The sequence below is a fragment of the Diabrotica virgifera genome, chromosome 2 (genome assembly GCF_917563875.1).
Source record: "Diabrotica virgifera virgifera chromosome 2, PGI_DIABVI_V3a".
Lineage (NCBI taxonomy): Eukaryota > Metazoa > Arthropoda > Insecta > Coleoptera > Chrysomelidae > Diabrotica > Diabrotica virgifera.
In genome coordinates, this window is record NC_065444.1 from 274,896,693 (window position 1) to 274,924,183 (window position 27,491).

Genomic DNA, 27,491 nt, shown 5'->3' on the forward strand with positions numbered 1-27,491 from the left:
TGCTTGCAATTAAATATAACTACTTGATCCCCCAATACAATTCGGACTAGCAATTACTTGTTCTGTTTATTCTGGACTTGAATCAATACGGCTACGTATGACCAAGATGATTTAAGAATCTACAAAATATAAATAGCCATATTATACAATAATAAAATAATATACTCAAGGAATATAAATTCGTACTATTATAAATTAAAATATATGGATCGAAATCATTACCAAAATGGTGGCTATAACTGATGCTTCACCTCTTGTCCTCTAGGCCAATAGGTCAAAGCCTGTAATTTATTATATCTCTTTGTTTCTGTTCAGAAACAGTTTCAATCGTGTATAAAAGATAGCCTAGAATAAATCTTAACAGTCAACCAGTCCAGCACGTAAATGTAAAATAACTGAAAGGAGGCTTTAGAATAATTATTAGAAGCCGACAACATATTGAGAATATCCCAAAGCTGAGAGAGAAATCACTGATTTGACTAAGAGTGCTAAATAAATAGATGAGAAGATCGAGGTATTTAGGACAATGCATAAACAAAGTACTAGGACAAAAATAAATAGGTACAAAAACTTAAGGACACAGGAGAAGCAGACCGAAAAAGAAACGAGAATCAGAAAACGACATTAGAACTGTCCGAAAGCCGAATTGGTTTGGTGGCCCTGCCCTCTTATGGTACAAGACAATTAGACCGAATTCATTAAACCGAAATCAGTAGACCGAACTCATTGGATCGAAAAGCGTTTTACCGAAACCTTACTAGACCGAACAGCATTAGACCGAAATGGTACATAAATTAAAAAATAATGCAGTTAATTATGCTAAGATATTGTATATCTCTTTATTTGTTTATTGTATTTTTTTTTGTATTATTTTATATAATATAGACTGTGTAAATTGTTACTCTGTACAGTCTGATGTGAAATAATTTTCATCTGTTAAACAAATTAGTGGGGATCACTGACAAGAAATAAAATGTAGAATAGAGAAGGCTAGGAGTGAATTCAATAACATGGCCAGACTCTTTAAAAGCCTCAACCTTAATCTGGAGATAAAAATAAGGCTCCTACGATGTTATATCTTCTCAATATTGTATTACGGAGTTGAATCCTGGACACTCACTGTAGCAATGGAGAAAAAACTTGAAGCCTTCGAGATGTGGCTATACAGGCGAATCCTAAGTATATCATGGACGGACAAGATAACCAACGAGACCGTATTACGAAGAGTGGGCAAAGAAAGAGACGTGATGTATACCATTAAAAGGAGAAAGTCAGAATATCTCGGACACATAATAAGAAACGGCACTAAATACAGATTACTGAAGGTAATCCTTCAAGGTAAAGTATTTGGAAAGCGAGGAATTGGGAGAAGAAGAATATCATGGTTAAAGAACCTGAGGAAATGGTTCTCCACAACAACAACTAATCTATTTAAAGCATCAGCTAATAAAATAATTATAGCCAGAATGATCGCCAATATTCTAAACAAATAGGCACTAAAAGAAGAAGAAGAGACAAATTAGTGAAGGTAAAAATAAATTAAGGGTAGAGTGACGTTAACACCTTTTGAACTGTTTTTAATAACCATCCAAATAAGATTTAGTTTTAATTACATTTTGTCTTATTTCTTTTACTGCGACAAAAAAAGAAATTAAGGGTAAATTTTATTTGCTTCTAATTTGAATTTAATGATTATGACAACAACCATTATGTTATCCAAGCACCCTGTATTATGTACCCAATGCTTTTCGGTCTCCTGCTTTTCGGTCTCCTACTGTTCGGTCTAGTGAGGTTTCGGTAAAGTGCTTTTCGGTCTAATGGGTTCGGTCTACTGCTTTCGGTCTAATGATTTCGGCCTCTTTACAATAAACCCCCTCTTATATCTTCTAAATCATTTTAAATACGTTTCTCTCTGTTACTACCATTCAATGCGCATACCTACATTAAATTCTTTCCTATACTGTGTAAAATATATTTTTTTGTAAAGGAAAAGATAAATTTCATTATGCGACGAGAGAGAATTAAAAATAAAATTACAAAATCTAACGAGAATAATTTTCTTATACAGCTTAAATGTTTAACTTACTTTTATAAAAGTATCCAAGGATAGCGTGAAAAATCCTCCAGCGGTTATTTTTGTAATCTTTTGCGTCCTCGTCATAAAAAATATTAAATTCTTCCTAACTTTAACGTTGTAGTTTAACCAATCACTGTGATATGCGGAACTCGTCAATTTTCTGCTCTAAAATTTAAATAATTAAACAAATTTAACTTTAAGAGATTTAATTATTTAACTAGTCTAATTTAAGTTTTTAAACTTAAGTCCCAACTTAATATGCAGGGAAGCAATATAAGTTTTTCTCTAGCAACGACAAGTTTGTTGATTACGTTTTGTTTTTCTTGAATCATGATATTTTTCAAACGCCGCAATTTTTTTTAATCTAGTGAGTGAATATTAACTTGTTTACTCATAAATACATCCAGTACGAGATCCCATTGCAACATTATTACACTCACAATGCAATTAATTAAAATTGCATTTTTATTTGTAAAAAAAGGAGAATAAACTGCTAAGAGATTGCCAGTCAAAAAGTGGACACAAATAGTTTTAATCAAATCAACAGTAATTAACTTATTTTCGTTTATGAGGTAGATGTATGTTTTTGTACCAAATTAAAGCTAATTATTATTATTATGATATAAATATGGTTGCCCCTAAAAAAAATAGCGGCATTATAGAGTTGCCAATTGTTAAAAATGCAAGGCATTAGACATCCAATGAAAGATCTAGCGCACAAAGCCACTGGTTTGACAAGATAACTACTTTAATAACTCGCATTCGTCATCAAACCTAGTCAATCTTGTCAAACCAGTGGCGTTACACACTAGGTTTCTTTCACTTTATCTCTGTGTTGTTCTGAAGCTACTTCCTTGTGGAATTTTTATAATTAACTATTTAGATGGGAAATAAGCGACAATTACATTGAAAAAATAATTTTATTAATGTTTCGACGCGCAAATCTGGTGTCGTTGCCAAAATACAAAATACTACTAAATTAAACAAAAATTTTGTTGCCTAGTAAAAAATTCTTTTAATAATTTATTTAATCTGACTCATTTATATAGGCAGTTCAGACATACTATCTTATACATTTTAAAGTAGAAGACTTTAAAATGATATTGCCAATATTTACGAGTTGCGTTCCTGGGACGACTTTATTGAAAGATAGTTAGTTCATTCGATTACATGAAATCAACCCCAACTCAAGAATATCTGCCACAACAAAAAAATCATAGCATGTGATCTGTCTTTAAAACGACAACCAAATGCAACGGTGACAGTAAAATTCTCGCGTTAGAGATTCCATAGTAAATCACGAGGGAAACCCAGGAAAAAACCTAAATTGTGGCTTATTTCCCATCTAAATAGTTAATTACTTTATATCTGATAACGCGCGATTTTAACAGCTGGTAACCCTAATTTGCAGCAATTTTTTCACAGGCAACCTTAGATTACTATCGGATTGGAAAAAAATTAGCTTTCATTTGTATAAAAAATATGCATCTACGTCATAAACAAAATTTCTTGTCAAAAGTAAATTACTATTAATTTAATTAATGGTTATTTATGTACCAAATCAGTAAAGTTACTCTTTATGGAACGAGTCTGATATTATGAGCAGAGCGAGCATAGCGAGCGAGGCGAATAACAGACAAGTTCGATAAAGAGTTTTTACTGACGTGGTGCATACAAAATTTTATCGCCAACAATTTGATATTGGTTTTAACACTTTCTTACAATTTACAATTTAAAAACTTTTTAAATTTTAGACGTCAGAATAATTTCATGACAGTGATGACAGATAACTTTTGCAAGATGGCCGCTTTCGATTTTTAATCGATAGTTATCAATATTGAATAATTACTAAATCGGTAAAGTTTTAATTAATTTTATATGAATATAATTACAAAATACTACAGAATTTTCCTTTTTGACATAATCTTAATTGATAATATCGCCATTGTGTACAATATTTTTAATAATTAAAGTAAATAAATTTTAAGTTCACTCAAATACTCGCAATTCGATTACTGCCATCGACCACTTACATTCAATCTCGGTTAATTTGATTAATCATGGCAGGTAAAGTAAAATTCTCCTTTCAGTACAATAAAGTGTTACTTTACTGCCGCAAATGGCGTCAAATGAGTACAATAATGAATGACTTTAGTGACGGTTGGCGATAAAACTATTTACGTCTACTTTTTGACTGGCCACATGTTATCAATGTATTCTCCTATTCTTAAATTTATACAGAGTGTCCCAAAAGTAGTGGAACGGTCGAATATCTCGCGAACTAAACATCGGATCAAAAAAATGAAAAATACGTGTTCAATCATTTTCAAAAATCTATCCAATGACACCAAACACCAACCCCCACTACACCCCCTGGAGGTGGGGTGGAGGGTAACTTTAAAATCTCAAATGGAAACCCCTAGGTTTTCTTGCAAATTTGGATTCGTTACGTAAAAGTAAGCAACTTTTATTCAAGACTTTTTTCGAACTGTGGATAGATGGCGCTATAATTGAGAAAAACGATTGGTCCTGATACCATAGGTAAATTATAGAAACGGTCTAATATCTCGAGAAATACACTTCCAAATGGGAAACCAAAAGAAAGGTTTTTAATACTTTTCGAAAACCTATTGAATAACGCTAAACATGACCCTCCAACCCACCCCCTGGAGGTGGGGTGGGGGGTAACTTTAAAATCTTAAATAGCAACCCACACTTTTTATTACAGATTCGGATTCGTCATGAAAAACTAAGCAACATTTATTCGAAACATTTTTTAGAATTGTTGATAGATGGCGCTTTAATTGGAAAATACGATTTATTAGCGCCATCTATCAGCAATTTTAAAAAATGTTTCGAATAAATGTAGCTTAATTTTTCATGACAATTCTGCAATGAATGCGATGAATTCGAATCTGCAATAAAAAGTGGGGGTTGCTATTTAAGATTTTAAATTTAGCCCCAACCCGTCTCCAGGGGGTGGGTTGGAGGGTCATTTTTGGTGTTTATCGATAGGTTTTCGAAAAATATTAAAAACCTGTTTTTTTGGTTTCTCATGTGGAAGTGTATTTCTCGAGATATTAAACCGTTTCTATAATTTACCTATGGTATCAGAATAAATCGTTTTTCCCAATTATAGCGCCATTTATCCACAGTTCGAAAAAATGCCTTGAATAAAAGTTGCTTACTTTTACGTAACGAATCCAAATCTGCAAGAAAATCTAGTGGTTTCCATTTGAGATTTTAAAGTTACCCCCCACCCCACCTCCAGGGGGTGTAGTGGGGGTTGGTGTTTGGTGTCATTGGATAGATTTTTGAAAATGATTGAACACGTATTTTTCAGTTTTAGATTCGATGTTTAGTTCGCGAGATATTCGACCGTTCCACTACTTTTGGGACACCCTATATAAAATGTATTTTAATGAACTACGTTATAAACTTAGTGATTTTGAAGTGGGATCTTAGACTTATCAGTTTTTATCGGATTTCAAAAAGTGACCTTTTGAGAAAACTAATTCACCTTAATTTCTATAACAAAAGATAAGATAAAAATTAAATATCTCTATAACAAAAGATACGTACCTCTAAAATAACTTCGTTACCAAAATAACAAGAAGGGAATATTTCCAGAAGCATGCAGTACTGGTAAAGTGCCATCGAAAAAAATCGTACGCTCGTAACTCGTACCTTAAACATATATTTTGGCTTTAAGGGGAAATCTGTTCTACATATTTTGTCAAAACAATTTGTAATGATAATTACCATAGTCATCTCAAAGAACGTAGCGCAGAAGACAAATACGCTAACAAGAAATTGAAAAAATAGGCTGGTTGCGAATAGGGATGTTATTTCTTCAGCAAATCTAAAATTAAAATTATTTATTGCTAAGGTTCTAAAACTGCTCTAGTGGCATGTCAAATTTTAATATTATGTTTATATGGGATTAAGCTGTAACGGGTAGCTCTTTCAGGACGACAGACTCAGTAAAACACGGGTTAAAAACAAAGTAAATATATTAAAGATATTTATATCCCAGGCAACCAAACGACGTTTTTATAACGTAGATAACACGTCATAAAAATGATCAATTGACGTGTTTCTATGACGTAGTACTGACGTTGAAAATCACGTGTATTTGTCTCATCGATTTGACGTCATAATTGTGACAATTTTAAAACGTAATCGTATCTACGTTTTTTTCACGTCGGTAAAACCACGTCTTTAATACTTTCAAAAAGTGACCTCTTTCAGATGTTTCAAAATAGTATAAAAAATAGGTACATAACATAAAACCTATAGGCCTACGTCCCATGTGTCGAAGATATAAGTACTACCACTTGTTTAAGATCGCTTGTGAGCTAGGCTTGAAGCATCATTGATTCTGCCTGATTGTACCAGCCCTCACATTATAGAATTTTCACTAGTTATATACCTACTTACTGTGTCAAAACTGAAACAACATATATGAAACTAATAGCCAGCATACTAATATCTTAATTTAACGCTGTCTTAATATCTTCATTTAACGCTTAATTAAAAACAAATAAACATAACCTCAAATAGTTGTCAAGAAGAATTACTGCATTAAACTAACTCACTGAGCAAAAACACATAAAAATATCTTAATTTACACGTTTCTTCAACTAAATATCTAAATGAAAAGTCTTATTTTATCACACAGGACACAAACCACGTAAACAATAAATGAGAAATTTCTTATGAACATTTAGCGTTATCTATACCTAAACGAAATTGTTTAGAGTCAATACAAGCAAGCAAGCTCCTCCCAATTTTGTGACGTCAGACTTAGGCTGTCTGAAATTAAAACGTTTTTTAAACGTAATTTTAACGTCATTAATCTTACGTATTTAAAATCACCTACAAAAGACGTCTATATGACGTAATGTTCAAACACGTGTTATATTCAACCAAAAACTGACGTTTCCTCAACGTTATATGACGTCACTTGGTTGCCTGGGATACGGTTCTAAATAAATAAAATAAAATATAATTCTATCTTCCTCAAAGGAAAAGCAATATTATACTCAGTACTGTCATCTGAACATAATGGTAATATTAAAATGATACGATAAACAACACAATATATACAATAACAATCTCGCTACGTTAAATCAACATAGCCATGCATTCGGACCCGGAGACACCGCATTTCAATTCAATGCAGCGAGGTTAATAAGAAATAGTGAAAGATACTTAGAACAAAAACTGGAACAGTGGAGACACGCTGCCTGCCAAGGTAAAACAGTATATGTGAAAAAAATCGATTTTTGAATTTGCCGCCAAAACTGGGTAATTTTTTCCGCTCTTTCTTATGCAATTTTTAGTTTATTTCTATCTCATTTAGTTTTCAAAATGTGACACTGGTAAAACAGTATATGAGTACGTGTACTTGCGTCTCTGCTATGGTAAAACAGTATATTCGACAAACTCTACAAAGGCAGAATAATATACATCATCATACACTGCTTATCCCTGGTATTATGTTATATCTATTTTTTGAAACTCTACTGGTAAAACAGGATATATGTGGTATATGCTGTTATACGGTAACATATTTCATAAAAACGGTGTCCCAATTACAATGGTAAAATAGTATAAACATTTCATATACTCTTTTACCATAGTATGACCAATGGGAATTTTTATCTCCCCCGACGGTATATACGTATAAAGTCTTTTATATACTCTTTGGGTATACTGGAAAAATGTAAAACAGTATATGTCATTTTACAAGCACATTTGAAAAAACTATACATATTTTCCACATACTATACATATGCTTTTTTTATATTCCAAATTTCACTTGTAAATGACAAAACGGTACAACAAAAGAACAAAAAGTCATTTATCTCAAAACTCACTTTTTTCACATATACTGTTTTACCTTTGCAGGCAAGTAAAAGGCTTAAAACTTAGTAGGACAAAAACAGAGTATTTGCAGTGTTCATTTAAAGATGGAGTTACTACAAATAAAATGGTACCTTTGGATGGTGAAATGATTGTGAAAAGCAATAGTTTTAAGTACCTAGGGTCGGTATTACAGAGTAATGGAGAAATATATGGAGATGCATGCAGTAGAATTAGGGCTGGATGGATGAAGTGGAAAGAAGCGAGTGGTGTGTTGTATGACAGAAAAATGTGGCGGAAATAAGGATGCTTAGATGGATGAGTGGAGTGACAAAGAAGGATAAAATTAGAAATAAGTATATTAGGGGAAGTCTAGGTGTGGCACCAAGTGATGCCAAAATGAGAGAGCATAGGTTAAGATGGTTTGGTCATGTTCAACGTCGAGACGCTAATCACCCAATACGAAGAATAGCTGAAGTGCAGATTCCTAGAAGGAGTAGGAGAGGAAGACCAAAGAAGACCTGGGGGAGACGATAAGGCAGGACATGTTGGTAAAGGGGATTAACATTGCTATGACCCAAGATAGAGTTGTGTGGAGAAATGCAATTAGGGAAGCCGACCCCGCATAGGGATAAGGCAAAGAGAATGATGAGGTTGAACAGAGACATGCAGTCACTCGTTTATCGTTACTACCGCCCACTTCGGTAACGGTCTCGGTAAGACGCCACGTCAGTACTGAGGAGCCCACCTAGGCAAAGTACCGGCTCAAAGAACGCCGCATCTTTGCCATCCAGATATTGCTAATTCAACATGTTAGCAACTGATTTTCTCATTCTCCTTGCTCGTCTTAAATATGCTCTCGATACCCTCTCCTTCGGTTTCTCCCAGCGGTAGTATGAAGAGGGGATGCTTTAACTCGGATACTCCTACGATCGTTTCTGGTCGACCGGTCCATCGCCCGCTGTGGTGTCATATCATTACAAAGCCACAAACTTTTTAGTAAATATCAAATGGATCATCTTCTTTAATTCAAACACAAAAATCTGCCTCTCATATTGCAAGGGGGCAAAAATCTTAGAGGATCTTGAACTGAAAGGTGTCTATTCTCGTAGCCAGGATTCTTGAATGTAAAATCTAGAAAAATAATTTATAATTATTTCAGTAATTAGCCATGAATTGAAAAAGGACTCTGAGAAGAGAAAAGAAAAATCTTCTAATATCGTGTTTAAATGAATTAAGACGGAATAAATAAACTTATCACAGTTTGTGGGTTTTTTCACTACTTAAAATCTTACAAACTAATGTCAGCGGCTATTACGAGACAACAAACTGAGAAATTACATGTGGTTCGATTACTTATACCTTTAGCCAAATTAATAAGTAAATAGTAAACTAATTAATAATTGAAACAACTTCTTGATGGATACTTGATGGATGCAATTTCTTGATGGATGCTTAAAAACATTATGTCGCCGGTCCAAAAGAAGAATGGCGTAACTGCAAAAAGCAAATTTCTTCAGGAAAGCAGAAAAACGATTTTTAAATATTTGAGATTAAAAGAAGAATAATCGTCCAGGAGCATCGATATGGCATTTATTCTTACACGATTGTTTTTATTTTCATCCCTATTGGTTCGAAGTTTAATATCTTAATTTAATCTTCCCATTTAAACCATTTCTACAGTTGCGTCATTCTTCATCTTAGAATTATTATTCTGTACGAAGAAACCATTTTTAAATATTTATTATAGCGGTTATTCTTACAACGATGGCCTTTATTTTTACACTATTGGTTCGAATTTCATTATCGTGATTTAATCCCCCCATTTTCAATCCTGTCTACAGTTGCGTCATTGTTTTTCTGAAATGCGGTCTAAAAGAGTGCGTATTTCAATAACGACGCAACTACCCTGTAGTGTTTCAGCACAGAGTTAAAGTTCTGTCATTTTTGTATCATTTGTACAGAGCATTTTAGAAGTTAATTACGCAATAAACAGGAATTGACAAAATTTGTGGTTATGTCATTCTTCTTCCGAACGGGCGATTTACACCAATGATTTCATGCAGTTTTAACAGAACTACACCCAGATATTTTTAATTATAGTGGGTGATGGAAATGAGACGTACTCTAAGTAATTGCGACAACCTACAAAATACACTCACCGGCACAAAATTCAGCCACCAAAAATTTTGGATTAAGTTTGATAATTTATAACTTTATTATTTGTACTCCGATTTTCAAGATTCTTGCACCAGTTTATAGGTACATGCATTGGTATCGTTTGGTATTATTCCAGTAACACAAAAATTTTGCTTGCATTGCATTATACGGGGGTGAATAGAAGTATTGTATTTCCTCCTAACTTTAAAACATTCCGTGGAAAAATGGAAGGGCTGGTTTTGTTTCATAGTCCTGTCATATTATTTCGGAGGCATCACTAAAATTTTGTGTTTTGAATTATCCTAATATCTCTTTTCTTGTAAGAACTGTACCATTTTTTGTAAATAAAAACACTGATTGACTCATAAAATAGAGGTTGGATTGATAAGATTATAATGGCCCACATGCAGCCCAGATTTCAATCCTATTGAGTATTTATGGGATGAATTAAAAAGAGCTATTCGCCGTTATCCTAGACCTCCAGAAAATTTGGTACAGTTATGGCCCTGGTAGAGGAATATCGGGCTATTCCCGAGGCAAGGATAACACATCTTTATTCGATGCCAAACAATCCTAAGATTAGAATGGCCCGCACGCAGCCCAGATCTCAATCCTATTGAGTATTTATGGGATGAATTAAAAAGAGCTATTCGCCGTCATCCTAGGCCTCCAGAAAATTTGGTACAGTTATGGCCCTGGTAGAGGAATATCGGGCTATTCCCGAGGCAAGGATAACACATCTTTATTCGATGCCAAACAAATTGCGAGCAGTCGTTGCTGCAAAAGATGGACATACCCGCTATTAAATTGTTTGGTTTTGTTGTTAATTTTGTTTTGTTCTGTTAATTTTAGCGAGTTTAATATTTTTAATTAAAATAACCTTCAAAGCAGTGTTTTTATTTACAGCTTTTAAAAGAACAGAGATATTTGGATAATTCAAAAAACAAAACCTTAGTGATATTTCCAAGATAATACAAAAGGGCTATGAAACAAAATCAGCCCTCAAAATTTTTCCACAGAATTTTTTAAAGTCAAGAGAAAATACAACGTTTCCATCCAACCCCGTATAATGCCATCTAAGCAAAAATTTTTTGTTGCCGGAACTATAAAAAACGACATCAATATATGTACCTACAAACTGATGCAAGAATCTTGAAAATCGGAGTACAAATAATAAAGTCATTGTCAAACTTAATTAAAAAGTTTGGGTGGCGGAATTTTGTGCCGGTGAGTGTTTCTTACCAAAAGTTTTAGTGGCTAGAAAATTATAATGACACAGACTTAAAGAGCTTCTATTTATTTTCAATAAATTAGTATATTATACTTACTCCAAAATAGCTTTATGATGCTTGACACATTCCTTAAGCTTTTGGTTTATAATTTGTTGCTTTTTTTGCATATGTCGAGTATTATAGCATCCTATTTCCTTTAATTCTTGATTAGCCATTTTGGTAATATTTACTAATGAGTCGTTTAGAATATTTAGCTGTCCGCATACAACCATTATTAAACCTACAATATATATTATTTTTAGCAAGTGAATAATAATTTCTAAAAATTAATTCAGAAAATAAAGTTACAAAATCAGGTTTAACTATTTTGTCTGGTTTATTATTATTAAACGCTTTTTTCTACGAGCGTGCAAAAATGTCTACTTTCGCGCACGCATTTTAGTTTAGAAAGTTTTACTTTTCCGCACGCGTGTTAATTTAGATATATTAATATGGCCTTAAAGTAATTATAATACATGCAATAAACTAATATTTAGATATTATTTACTAATTTATTTCAAATATATCTTATTGTGTTCATGTTTTAATGAAATTAACCCAAAAATTCGATGAAATAAAATAATTTTGACATAATATTCGAAAGTCAAATCAGTGAACAATAACAGTGGTTTTGAATCGTCGTCATGGAAACCAAGATCGTCGTCATGCTAACGAATTATGCTGAAACTTTGGTTTTGACATCCTTGTCAAAGAATCAATTTGTGTATGTATTTTCAGTAGTAATAACCCAAGGACATTGATAATTGTTCGAAAAAATTTTATAACAGATTTCGAAAGCTTGTTGCTTGGAAACAGATCGACGCCGTAGGCGGAGGTCTGTTGCCTGTAAGCAACAAGCTTGAGAAAGTTGTTAAAAAATTTTTGAGCATTTATCAATGTTCGAGGGTTATTCGGATAGAAAATTTTTTGCTGGTTATGAAAAAAAAATACAGAGCAGAAACAATTTATTTAAATGTGCAATTAACAAAGGAACAATTAGAAAAATTTAATGAAGATCCAGACATGTTAGTTTCTATAACTGATGAAGATGTATTTCCACTACGCATGCTGTTAATAATTTTATTATGATGTTCTTCGTCAATGTTCAAGTACGGTTTTATTGAGTTGGGATTGTTATTTTTTACTGTAAACAGTATTCTTTGGTATATTTGATTCGATAATTTCATTAATATTCTCATCAGTATTACAACCAAATAGGTCTGGATCCCGCGTATGAAAAAAAAGTTGATTAATAGCAAGCTGAAAATTTGTTAATAGCTTAAGGGTGTCTAGTCGGATAATCTTTGATATATGGGAACACTGGAACAGGGGAAGTTTTAATTGTGGAACAGGTTAAAAATTTGGAACGGTCAGACCACGAAAACGGCACATTTATTTTGTCCGACAGAATAGACTTAAACTCTCCTAATAGAGATTAAACTCTCATGCAAAAATCAGATTGCTATTTATCACCTGTTATAATTCCTGTCATTTGACATATTCTACATGTTCCACTCATTAAAACGCCCATTTGGTGATAAATAGCAGTCTGATTTTTGCATGAGAGTTTAACCTCTGTTCGGAGAGTTTGTCTGTTCTGTCGGACAAAATACATGTGCAGTTTTCGTGGCCTGACCGTTCCAAATTTTTAACCTGTTCCACAATTAAAACTTCCCCTGTTCCAGTGTTCCCATATATCAAAGTTTGTCCGACTAGACACCCTTAAGCTATTAACAAATTTTCAGCTTGCTATTAATCAACTTTTTTTTCATAGGCGGGATCCAGACCTAAAATCGTGACATTTTGAAATATTGAATATTTGAAATGTCAAAATCGAAATGAAACGAAATGTAGGTATCCATAGCTACATGATTGAGTGAAAACAGCCCATGGGATCTGTTTTCAGTATAATGTTGGTTTTATTGGTTGTATTCAATCAGATCATCACAAATTAATTGATTTCATTGGATTTCTAATTGAGCAAAAAATTTTCATATTAATTAAATTAATTGATTAAGATTTGGTCATTTTTTAAAGACTCATAGAAAAAATATTGTTCCTAACGCTTGCAGAAAGTCTCTTTTCCGCACTCGAATGGTTGCCGAACTCCCGCTTCGCGTCGTTCGGCAAACTGCAGTCGCGTGCGGAAAAGTATGACTTTCTACACTTGTTAGGAAAATAACTATTATTTACTTCAATAGTTTGCATCAAATCTTTAGACTTTAATTTGACTGACTTTTCTTCAATGCAAATTAATGAAAATTTGCAGACATATGCATTCGCGGGAACAATACACAAATAGTCAATAATTTTTTTTTTGTTTATTAATTGTTTAACAAAAAAAAAAACGATTTTACCGGAAAATACTAAAATTCTCTTGTTTTTTACAATGAAGAAACTTGAAACTTTTAGAGATTGTAGCTAATTATATGAACTATACATAATTTCACTTTTTACGTTAATTGTTTACGTTATGCTTCATAAATAAACAATAAAGTTTTAAATTTTTTGCCGATTTCGACTACTTTTCATGTTTGTACATCATATGCTTTATACATATTTTAATAAACATGACGATATATTTTAATGTTTGAAAAGTGTTAGAATAAAAAGTAAAAAATAAAAAAATATTTTTTAGAAACGCTTTTCTTTAGTTACGAGTGACTAAATTTATAAAAAAATCAACTAAATAGCAAAAAATAAAAATAATTGAAAAAATCTAACACATTCGTTAAAGAAAAGCGTGGTGCGAAAGCCGTATATTCGATGAAGATGCGCCACGCTTTTCTTTGACGAATGTGTTAGATTTTTTTTTTTTTTTTTTTTTTGCTTTTTAGTTGATTTTTTATATGTTTAATTTTAGTCACTCGTAACTAAAGAAAAGCGTTTCTTAAAAATATTTTTTTTTTATATTTTTTTATTATTTAAAAAACAAATTGATCTGAAAAAGCTACGTCTCTTATAAAATTCTATTGATAATACTTAATTATTAAAATGTGCTCCCAAAATAGAGACACATTTATTAAAAGACAAAATGATTTAACCTTCATAATTTTTTTTTAAACTTCCACTCAAGGAAGGCATGGTGATGTACTGTAGGTAATAGGTTTCTATTCTTTTTTGATGATAATAATAATAATGAAATATCTGAAATAAATAAAATAGAAACTGCTATTGAATTACTTGGGAAAACATTAAGAAAGAAGTTTAAGTATAAAGAAACTTGGTGATGGTCAAACGTAGTACAATAAAAAATAAAAGAAAAGAGAAATTTACATAAAAAGTGGCAACAAAATAGGTCAGGCACAGATCAAAACTACACGGTCGGTCGCCAAAAAGGAAGCGAAAGTAGCAAAAGCTAAAGCAGAAGAGTATACAAATTTATACGATGAACTTGGTACTAGGGAAGGCGAAACAAAGATATATGAAATAGCCAAACAGAGAGCCAAAAAAAAATGATTTTAATCAAATTGGATGTATCCGAGATGAAAATAACAAAATACCAATTCACGAAAAGGATGTCAAAAAGAGATGGAAAAGTACGTCGACCGTCTATTAAGTGAAGAATTTGACAGAAATCTTGTCAATGTGCACTTGGTCTTCCTAAGAATCTCATTAAATTTAATTTGCTCTCGCTCGATGACTATACAAATAAAAAATTTGGCGGTCATTTAAAAGCACAACACTCCAGCTTCTCTAAGTCAATACACCAAAAAACTACATGGCTTTTAGAACACATTGGGAAACCGACTCAAAGGCTCGTTTCAAGCGAAGTTTTTTAGAGAGTTTGACCTGTGGTGAAGCCGTAAACTATTGTAAAAGTAACGCTAGACACTAAGAAAAATAAAAGCATCTTAATTATATCCTCCGACAAAGAAGGGCGCAAAGGATTAAATTAATTAAAAAAATACCGCACAGCGTAGCATGATGCGATTACAAACTCTATAAAAGGAGGTTCTGAAACTGTTTTTTTGTGACTTGTTTAAGTACAATAATATTCTGTATGGAATTAAACCACTAAATTTTGACGTTTTGAATTCCAATCCGGAAATCATTTTTAGGAAAAAAATAACCGGCTATTAATAAACATAGATTTCTAGATAAAAGAGATGTACAATTAATAATCCATTAGTTATAAAATTAAAGAATATTTAAAATTCGAAAGGACTCTAGAATGTACCGGGTGTCCCAATAAGAATGGCTCTCGGCCATATCTCAGGAACCGTTTATAGTACAGCTTTGAGAAAAAAAAATTAAAACAAAAGTTGTCTCGGGAAAAGCCTGGAAATTAGTTTCATAATTGTAGGTTCACCGCTAGAGGGCGTAATTGAATATCAAAAATTAAAAAATCTAAATTTTACATAATTTGCCTAATAAAAGTGCACTGGAAATCCAATCATCTATTCTTCATAAATTTCTGCGCATATTTGATTTCAAAAGTTTAAGTCTACCTTTGCAAATAAAAGGTGGGGGTGAGTGGGAACCTTGTTATGAAAAAATGGCTATAAGTCCGCTTCTGTTAAATCGAATTTTGCAAACTTGGTCTTGTTAAAAACAGCTCTTTTTCGTCAATGTAAAAAATATAATTTCAAACCAGCTTACTATATAATGTGCCCGCTAGGTGGCGTTACTTATTTTTTTCAGAAATCTAGTTTTCTTTGGAAAATATTAAATATAAGTATGCATTTTAATACTATATTAGAAAATTAGACCAAATTACGGAATAGCGAAAACCGCATGTTGATACCTTTTTTCTATCTCGAGATATCTTACGAAACGTGTAAATTTAAAAACGTAACTGTTACTGTCACCGGTAAATAAAGTTAAGGAAAAGTTGTGTGCTATGGAAAAACAAAGGAACATTTTCCAGATATCAGGGCTTTCCGTTTATTTCGAACCTCTGTCATATGTGGTACATTATTATTATACACGAATTATACGATATTATGACAGCGCCTCGAAACAAATGAGAAGCGCTGAAAAGCCCTATTAATTAAAGCAGCAATAAGACAAACAACACTATAAAATATAACAAAGAAATAAAAACAACTATTTAGTGATGACCTAAATGTTCAAATTGTTGCCCATTATTTTCGATGCAAGCATTTACTCTTTCTAGAGTAGATTGAACAGCAGTCTCAATTTCTGCTCTCGAAATGTTTTCTCGAGTAATATAGTAAATGCTTGCATCGAAAATGATGGGCAACAATTTGAACATTTAGGTCGTCACTAAATAGCTGTGTTTAATTCTTTGTTATATTTTGTGTTGTTTGTCTTATTGTTGTTTTAATTAATTATATTTATATACGTTAACATCTGGAAAATGTTTTTTTGTATTTTCCATAGCACACTACTTTTCCTTAACTTAGTTTACCGGTAACGGTAACAGTTATTTTTAAAATTTACACGTTTCTTAAGATATCTCAAGATATAAGAAAGGTTTGACATGCGGTTTTCGCTATTCTATTGCTTATTTAATCTAATTTTATAATACAGGATTAAAAATGCATTCTTGTATCTCATATTTTTCAAAAGAAAACTAGATTTCTGAAAAAAATTAAATACCGCCTCCTATCGGGCATAACACTTATTAAGCTGGTTCGAAGTTATAACTCTCACATTGACGAAAAAGATTTGTTTCCAACAAGACCAAGTTTGTAAAATTCGATTTAGAAGAAGCGGACTTACAGCCATTTTTTCATAACAAGGTTCCCACTCACCCCTGCCTCTTATTTGCAAAGGTAGACTTAAACTTGTGAAATCAAATATGCGCAGAATTTTATGAAGAATACGATGATCGGATTTACAGTGCACTTTCATTAGGCAAATTTTGGTAAATTTAGATTTTTTAATTTTTGATATTCAATTATGCCCTCTAGCGGTGGCCCTACAATTATGAAAATAATTTCCAGGCTTTTCCCGAGACAACTTTTGTTATAAAATTTTTTTTCTCAAAGCTGTACTATAAACGGTTCCTGAGATATGGCCGAAAGCCCTTCTTATTGGGACACCCGATACTTAATAGTCAAAGTCAAAGATATTCTGATTTGAAACGTAAACATAATTAAAAAATGTTCTTTTTAAATTTTGAATTTTTCGAAGTGAACGTTGTATACCAATATATTAATTCCTGTCATGTTGTCATCGACATCTAATTGACTCATATGCTGGCAATTTTCGCTGTATTATAATTCCAGTTCTGATTTTCAATAAAGCCAGAAAGCAGCAAAAGAGGGTAACTAAATTGAATTCAATTTAAGATAGGGGAATCCCAGCTAGAGAATAATGCAGATATTAATAAAGCAGATATACTTGAGGAGCACAACAACATGAGAGTGTCGCTTGGTATTATCTTAATAAAAAATGTACAAAGACTTTTAGAAACATAGAATAGAATAAAATTTGTTTGATTAATAAACAAAATAGATATTCTAAAATGGGGTAGTTCCCTGGGTTGGCTGTATACCATATAGTTAAACAAACTCTGACATGAAGTAAAACCACTTCTATGTAATAGGTACAATTTAATTAAGTAAAACGATTTCTATGTAATAGGTATAATTTTCTCGAGTAAATTATACCTATTACATAGAAGTGGTTTTACTTCATGTTAGAGTTTGTTTAAAATATATATTGTTAATTCTGAAGCTATTTATTTGTGCCATTTATGTAATTTACTATTCTAATTGGGAAATAAGCCACAATTTAACTTGAAAATTCAGAAAACTTTCGACTTCCACTTCGGATGTCGTTATCAAAATACATTTAGAATATTATTTATTTCCCAATAAGAATAGTAAATTATACAAAATAGATTTTGAAAAGTTGAAAAAAAAAATAGTAAAAATTATTACCTACATTATAAAATTCAAATAAAATTTTTCTAAATGGTTTTGTTTAAGAAATAAAAATCAATAGAGTGTGAATATAGCAAACTATCCAAAATATTTTAACATTTTTTAAAATAAATAACACGAAATAATACAAAAATTGCTTACAAGTTAAACCCCATATACTTAGTGGAACTAAAATTGTGATCCCTAAATTAACCCACCCGAAATGACTACCATCACCGAACGGCTAAGTCAGATAAGCAAAGAATTAGCGATGTTTCACATAAGAATTGCGACCGTGCGATGGTTAAAATCTACATAGTGGCTTGAGAATCTTTCTCCCTTCACAGAATGTTTCAAGCATCGCACGGTCGAAATTCTTATAATGTGAAACAGCGCTTTAAACTTCAGATCAACACTGAAAAACAAGGCAAATAATAATCTAAGCACATGAATTTCAAAGTAGTAGACCGGTAGATATTTGTGTACTTGGACGATGGACATATTAAGGGTAGACAAGGCATACTGAGACAAAAAGCGTAACGCGGAACCAGTCGATCGGTGGTCTGTCTATCTCTTTTAACCAAGCGATCTCGCGCATGTAAGAGACAAAGTTAAGATGGCTAGACCACTCAATCCTTAACATGGGCATTACACCTCGATTCACAGATCGGCCCATACCTTGCCTAATCTATTAGTTATTATATATATGACTTGGACTTGGTTTGAAGTATTCAGGGTGGGCACCGATTATTTAGTTAGTGAAGATTTCTTAGTGATTTTTTAATTTCCGTGTGGTGTTCTTTAAGTTTTGAGGCTTTGAAAAGTTGCTTTACAACCTTTGCAGCTATTTGGTCCGCTGTAACTTCCTGCTGTTTACGAGTCGCGTGGTTGGAGCTGCTTAATTTATTTAGGAGGCTCCGTGCTTTCCTACTTGATATTTTGAAATCTATACCTCTCGTCGTTTCCTCCCATTTCCTGATTTCCCAGCTTCTGATTATTTTGAATTCAAGATTACTATACTAAAATCACAATAAAGATGCACTAGAAATAAATAAACCAAGACATGTTACGGTTTTTTTAACCTCCACAATTTATTCATGTATGTTAAACTGAAAGATATTTAAATACTTTAAACCCCCCTGGTTACGCCTATGGTAGTTACTATAAAATGGTTGGTTCGTTTGAAAAATGGGTCTGTTGAGTTGTTTTAGGTATGTCTGAGAACACAGAATTGTGTGTGTCTTTTTCTGGCTCACGGTCTTTGTGTAGGTTCTTGTCGCGTACCTAACTGAGTCACCCATGGTGTACTTCGATGTTCGTTTGGGGATCGAATGACATTGACGTAAGACGGATGACATCCGGTCTGTCCATCTTGGTCAATTTTGGTTCTTGTCTTGACAGTGCTGGGCTATTGTAAGTGTTAGGAATTTTACAATATTCCATTTTCATCCGCCATAATCGCAAGGTTTTACGATAAACCATCGTCGAAAGGCATGTGCTAATGACGGATTTGTGAGGCGATGTTATATTTGTGAGCGGATGAAAAGTTTTGGTGACATAATCTCAGCTTGGGGCACGCTTTCCCACCATTGTCAGCATTTGATGAAAGACATCTTACCAAACTTCTCTTGTGGCCACATACCATCACAGGTAAATATCTTTAAAGCTATTACTAAGCTATAGCCTCTAGTATTTCTACTATCTTGTATAGTCCCTACTGACAGTGTATTTTCTCTCCTTGTAAGGCCAAGTTCTTGAGGACACACCTTGGGGACTAGTGGCTGTCCAACACGCCTAGTATCTAGTAGCTAGTAACCAGCATTTAGTGTAACCAGAATCAACTACCACATGTAAATCCGTCATTAGCACATGCCTTTCGAAGATGGTTTATCGTAAAACCTTGCGATTTTATGGCGGATAAAAGTGGAATATTGTAAAATTTCTAACACTTAAAATAGCCCAGCACTGTCAAGGCAAGAACCAAAATTGACCAAGATGGACAGACCGGATGTTATCCGTCTTAACTCCATGTCATTCGATCCCCAAACGAACATCGAAGTAAACCATGGTTGACTCAGTTACGCGACAGGAACCTACACAAAGACCGTGAGCCAGAAAAAGACACACATAGTTCTGTGTTCTCAGACATTCCTAAAACAACTCAAAGACCCATTTTGCAAGCGCACCAACCATTTTATAGTAACTACCATAGGCGTAACCTGGGGGGTTTAAAGTATTTAAATATCTTTCAGTTTAACATACATGAATAAATTGTGGAGGTTTAAAGAAAAACCGTAACAGACACGTTGAATGTTACGAGCAGCACTCTCATATCATGATTTACAATACCGGGTGTCCACTTATATTTTCCCCCATTTCAACTACCTATAACTTCTAAATGGCTCAAGATAGAAATATGCGGTTTTCACTGAAATCTTTTATTTTAGTAAAAGTTTTGTCTGAATGGATGGAATTTTTATGTCGCTTTCAAATACGAAATAAAAAATGGCGGATTTTTGAAAAAAACTTTGTTGACTTTTTTTTAATGGAACACCCAGTATATTCTTTTGTAAATTAATAGAAAGGTCATTCACCTATCTAGCGATATAAAGTTTTTCAAAGTCGGTTGTCAAATCACTGAGTAATTAATTTTTAAAATGAGAGGTGCAACGTGGATATCACATACCTAAATAACATAACTAAGTTATGTGATTTCCACATTGCATCTCTCATTTTAAAAATTAATTGCTCAGTCATTTGTCAACCGATTTTAAAAATTTTTATATCACTGGATAGATAAATGACCGTTTTTTTCAAGTTTTTAGGTAAATGACCATATTTTGTATCGCTTTTAAATAAAAAATGGCGGATTTTTGAAAAAAAAAACGTTGTTGACTTTTTTTTTATTAAAATACCCAGTGTATTTTTTTATGTCTTGAAAAAACGGTCATTTACCTATCCAGCGATATAAAAAATTTTAAAATCGGTTACCAAATGACTGAGCAATTCATTTTTAAAATGAGAGATGCAATGTGGAAATCACATAACATAATATCATTTTGCTCAGTTATGTTATTTAGGTATGTGATATCCACGTTGCACCCCTCATTTTAAAAATTAATTACTCAATGATTTGACAACCGATTTTGAAAAACTTTATATCGCTGGATAGGTAAATGACCTTTCTTTCAATTTACAAAAAAATATACTGGGTGTTCCATTAAAAAAAAAAGTCAACAAAGTTTTTTTCAAAAATTTGCCCTTTTTTATTTCGTATTTGAAAGCGATATAAAAAATTCAATCCATTCAGACAAAACTTTTACTAAAATAAAACATTTCAGCGAAAACCGCATATTTCTATCTTGAACCGTTTAGAAGTTATAGGCAGTTAAAATGGGGAAAATATAAGTGGACACCCGGTATATATATATATATATATATATATATATATATATATATATATATATATATATATATATATATATATATATATATATACATTCTAAACCTCAAATCATGATTTACAAAGTTTATACATTGTAAATAATGATTCGGGAGTGCTCCTAGTAACATTGAACGTGTCTTGGTTTGTTTATTTCTAGTGCGTCTTTATTGTGATTCTAGTATAAGGTTCTAGAATCATAGTCGAAACTCAAAATACGTTCAAAACCTGTTTATCTTGCGACTATTTTCAAAGACTAGTAAAAATAAAACCAACAGATGTATTTAAAAAACTTTAACTTTTAATTAACAAACATTTTTTTTATAAATCTTTTTAAATTTTTGTTTAGATTTCGAATTTTCGTCTACTATACACTCTCAACAACAGCGGATAATTTTTTAGCACATTAACTATATATACATCCACAGTTTATTCTCATTTCAATTGTTCTCCTGTTAAAAAAACAAACAACATCAATGCATCGGTTAATTAAAGCCTTTAAACGGATTGTAAATTTTGACCATTACTCTGTAATCTAGGTATTATGTACTCACATATACTGAACAGTTTACACCATTTTTTAATGTTTGTTTATTAAAATGGCGCACAAAAGGAAAAAATATATTTGATTGGTCTAGTTGGGATAAATTAGGATTTTAAAAATTCATTAATAATCTTGGTAATCAAAGGCTATTATTAACATGCATTAGTTCAATACGAATATACTAGACACGCAATTATTTTCTTTCTATTTAAAATACATGGGGATTTTATAGGCAATTTAAGAAATCCCTCAAAGTATTAAAAGATTACTCGCTGCTCAATTGAAGATTCAAGAAATACCCTCAAAGAATTCAACGATTTAGGGTGAAGACTCATTACTATCAACGACAATTACATCAAAATTTGTAGGGTACTTAGAAACTGTTAAATGCGAATTGATTACACACAGGGTCTATTAGCTAGTAGAGAGAGAGAAAGAGAGAGATAGAGAGAGAAAGAGATATGTACAAAGAGTGGTACAAAGGTGTACCACTCATCAGCAATTGTCAAGACAGCACAACTGGATTGATAAAACGAAAGCTGAAAGATAAATATCTAAAAAAATTAGTTTTACGAACCCAAAACTTTTATAACCAATATATAAACGTTGTTATCTTATGTCAGAATAAAGAACAAGCAATCTAATTTAACATTCATTAATACCTTCCCACCGAGAATGCGAATGAGGAAGACAAAAACGATTTTTACGAGAAACTCGAAGAGATATATGAAAATATACCCAAGAATGACATATTAATTTTACTAGGTGATTTCAACGCAATGATAGGAAAGGAAAATATAAATAAGGACGTAGCTGGTAAGGAAACTCTCCACACAACTACGAATAATAATGGGAGAATGCTTTGTAACCTAAGCACACACTTCAAACACAAAAAAGAACATAAGGTAACATGGCTAATATCAGGATCAAAGGAGGGTAATCAAATCGATCATATTTTAATTTCAAAAAAGTGGAGGAGAACAATTCAAGATGCCAGGTCGTATCGTGGTGCAAATGCAGATTCTGACCACTTCCTAGTAATAGGAAATATGGAAATAAAAGTAATTAAAGACACAAAAAATTCACGAAAAGAAAAAATTTTAACGTAAGGAAACTAGATTCGGATACTGTTCAGAAAGATTATTCTAAAGAGTTAGAAGCAAATTTAAAAGTTTCGAACCCTATAATATAGAAGAAACCTGGAAAGAAATAAAAGGCCACATTTCGATAGCAGCAGAAAAAGTTATAGGATACAAAGAAATAAAAAGGCAAAAAGAATGGTATGACGAAGACTGCGAAACAGCAACCAGGGAAAAAACCTAGCCCGAAAGAAATGGCTGAAGACAGGTAGAGAAGAAGATCTGGAAGAGTATAGGAGAAAAAAGAAAGGCTCAGACAAATGCTGTACAAATAAAAAAAAGATATGGATTGATGAAGTTATAGAAGAGTTGGAAGTAAATAGCAAGAGTAATGTAAAGCTTTACAAATATATAAAATCACAAAACAAGAAGAAACCCACAGTTAAGATTGATGCCAACATATGGGAGAAATACTACGAAGAGTTATTTAAGGCGAGAGAAAGTTCTCTCGAATATACAGAAGAAACAGACCTTGATGGTGAAATCTAAATCGAAAAGCCGTCATATGAGGACTTTTTACATGTGATAAGAAATCTAAAATAAAAAAGAGCAGCAGGCCCAGACGAAATCCCAAATGAGCTAATAAAACGAGGCGGAGAAAAACTACAACGGAAAATATACGACCTAATAATAATGATTTGGGAAGAAGAAAGAATGCCCGAAGAATGGAAAACTGGATGGATATTTCCGATTCTTAAGAAAGGAGACACCACAAAATGTAACAACTATAGAGGAGTAACACTGTTAAACAGCTGCTACAAAATATTGACATCATTAATCAGACAAAAACTCTCAAAACACATCGAAACTAAAATAGGAGACTACCAGCACGGATTTAGGGAGGGAAGGTCAACCATAGACGCAGTTCACATAATCACACAGTCAATTGAGAAATGTTACGAACATGATATCAACTTACACATCCTTTTCATAAACTTCAAGCAAGCCTTTGACAGCTTAACAAGACCCGACCTAATAGAAAACATGAAAAACCTAGATATACCAATGAAACTTATAAAGCTTACGTAAATGACAATGAAAGGATCGACTGCAGAATGAATTACAGATAAGGGGTTCACCAAAAATATAGAAATAGCAAGTGGAGTACGACAAGGCGACTCTCTATCAACGTCACTATTTAATGTCGCTATAGAAGGAACAATAAGAACTACAGAAATAAAAGCTACGATTGTAACATCGACGTCGCAACTTGTGGCGTATGCTGACGACATAGCATTAATTAGCAGAAACCTAAACAGTTTAAAGGAAGTATTCAAGAAGTTATGCAAAGAAGCATCGAAATAAATCAAAACAAAACAAAATACCTAATATGCTCAAGAAAAAACCCAGTTAATATGATAAGCTTAAATATCGGTGAATATGAATTTGAAAAGGTAGAACATTTTAAATATCTTGGAGTCTCAGTTAATGGAACTAATGATAGAAGTATCAGAATTAATGAAAGAATCCAGGCAGGAAACAGAACCTACTGGAAATACAGTAACTTCCTCAAAGATAAGAAGCTAACTCAGAATACAAAACTGAAAATCTACAAAGCAGCAATTAGACCAGTAGTCACATATGGTGCTGAAGTAATGTGTCTGACACAGAAAGAGGAAGAAAGATTGAGGATCCTAGAAAAGAAAATAATTCGGTGGATAGCAGGACCACTAAATTTAGGTAATAATGAATTTAGAAAACTCATGAACCACGAAGTAAGAGAACTTCTGAAAGGAGAAGACATCGTCAGATTAATCAAGGCACAGAGACTCAGATGGATGGAACATATAGAAAGGAGAAATCCAGAAGACGTCATCAAGACAATTTCCAAATGGAGACCTGTATCAAGCAGACCACGAGGAAGACCCAAAACTAGATGGGAGAACCAGATAGTCGAGGACCTTAAGAAGATGGGAGTCAGAGAATGGGTAACCAGAAGCAAAAACAGGAACGAATGGAGGAAAATTGTAGAAGATGCCAAGTCACACAACCAATTGTAAAACGAAAATGTTAATGCGGATTGATTCACCGCGACAAACGAATCGGAAGAGCCCAAAGAGGGCGGTAGTCACTCCGCTAGGAGTGTCGATGCCATTATGATGATGATATAAACGTTGTTTTGAATCTATTTCCTTGTGGCATTTTTGTCAATAACTATTCTAAATGGGAAATAAGCCACAATTTAACTAAGAAAATGATTTTACTATGGAATTTCTAACACGATAATTTTACTGTCACCGTTGCATGTGGTTGTCTTTTTGACAGATCACATGCTATAATTTTTTTGTGACGGATATTCTTGAGTTGTGGTTGATTTTATGTAATCGAATGAACTATCTTTCCGTAAAGTCATCCCAGGAACGCAACGCATTAATATTGGCAATATCATTTTAAAGTCTTTTACTTTAAAATGTATAATACATGTCTGAATTGCCGATATAAATGAGTCAGGTTAGATAGATTATTAGAAGAATTTTTTACTAAGCAAAACTTTTGTTTAATTTATTAATATTTTGTATTTTGACAACGACATCCGATTTGGACGTTTCTAAGAGGTTTCTAAAAAAAGTTTAGAAACCTCTATCCTATTTACGAAATGCCGACTTACCGAAAACTTCCGAAATAGAAAATTTGTCCGACTCGACATGAATAACGGAATAAGAAAAAGATAAAAAAAATCAAGGCAGTTTTTGTTTATATTTGATTCAGAGTTGGACCACCATCTCCATATAGCTATTTCAGCATCCTTATGCCTCATCGGTGAAGCTGAGAAGTCTCAACTCTGAAGGAAATACAAACAATTCTGCCAATTTAAGGCAAACCATTGCAATGCAATGAACACACCTCTGAGACGCAATTCAGCGATATCTCTCGTATTACGAGGAAAACAACGAAAAGCCCCAGATGCAAAGTTTACTACCTTTTAAACAATTAGAATAATTGAAATAAAAATATAATAAACAATATTTTAAATCCAAGACTTTTCGTTAATAAACTGCTTTCTGGCTGCATCCCATATCTCCGGATTTTACAATATATAATCACAAGAGACGATGAAAGTAGGAGAAAGCAAATAGAGGACGCTTAGGCCACGCATTTACCTTCCCTTCGTCAAGGAAAAGGACCGAAAGACAGTTTCTAAATACTCAAACTGAGTAAAAATGAAAAAGATAAAAAATATCAAGGCAGGTTTTGTTTATATTTGATTCAGAGTTGGACCACCATCTCCATATAGCTATTTCAGCATCCTTATGCCTCATCGGTGAAGCTCAGAAGTCTCAACTCTGAAGGAAATACAAACAATTCTGCCAATTTAAGGCAAACCATCGCAATGCAATGAACCCACCTCTGAGACGCAATTCAGCGACATCTCTCGTATTACGAGGAAAACAACGAAAAGCCCCAGATGCAAAGTTTACTACCTTTTAAACAATTAGAATAATTGAAATAAAAATATAATAAACAATATTTTAAATCCAAGACTTTTCGTTAATAAACTGCTTTCTGGCTGCATCCCATATCTCCGTATTTTACAATATATAATCATAAGAGACTCTAGAAAACTCTCATGAATAAGAAAACTCTCATGAGGGTGGTAATGTTTTTTTAAATGGTGGGCACAAGATCTAATGCGTAGTCACATCAATTAACTAAATAGTTAAACCAGAATGCAGTAAATATTGACTTACTTGCGATTAAACAGTCAGAGCTTAGATCAGTGTATCCTCCAATTAACGTGGCAATAATTTCGTATGCATAGACAAATCCAAACGTCGTGGAATCTGTAGTGTTGATGGGAATGTACGCAGCAATTGGTAAAAACGGCCCATTTTCATCGGTGTAGGGATACACACCCCAAAAGCTGCAGGTCATTGTACACCCCGCATACAACCCAATGGACATCATTTTAGAAAGCTTAACGTATTTCCTGAGAAACTTTTTTTGTTTCTCGGACTTTGGCTGAAATTCTTTTCTATTGATTTTTGCGGTCAAGTTGAGCAGTGAATTCTGATTTTTCCAGATCGTGTAAAATTTTATGATCGATACCAGATTTGTCAATGTCAGGAAAAGGCCCTTCATCATTTCACGCAAATCACCAACACTGAAGTATAGATTGGCTAACTCCGCCATTACGATGCCTCCAAAGAAAAACC

The 27,491-nt window shown here is 32.9% G+C and overlaps 1 protein-coding gene across 1 annotated transcript; it reads right to left on the reverse strand.

Annotated features, from left to right (window-relative positions):
• On the reverse strand, positions 1-27,491 carry LOC126879885 (odorant receptor Or1-like). Its single transcript, XM_050643219.1, has 6 exons — positions 27,027-27,491; positions 11,434-11,617; positions 5,840-5,939; positions 5,660-5,764; positions 2,087-2,242; positions 1-119 (listed from the first exon to the last, which is right to left on the reverse strand). The coding sequence occupies exons 1-6, from the start codon at positions 27,466-27,468 to the stop codon at positions 54-56; spliced, it is 1,053 nt and encodes a 350-aa protein (XP_050499176.1). The 5' UTR covers positions 27,469-27,491; the 3' UTR covers positions 1-53.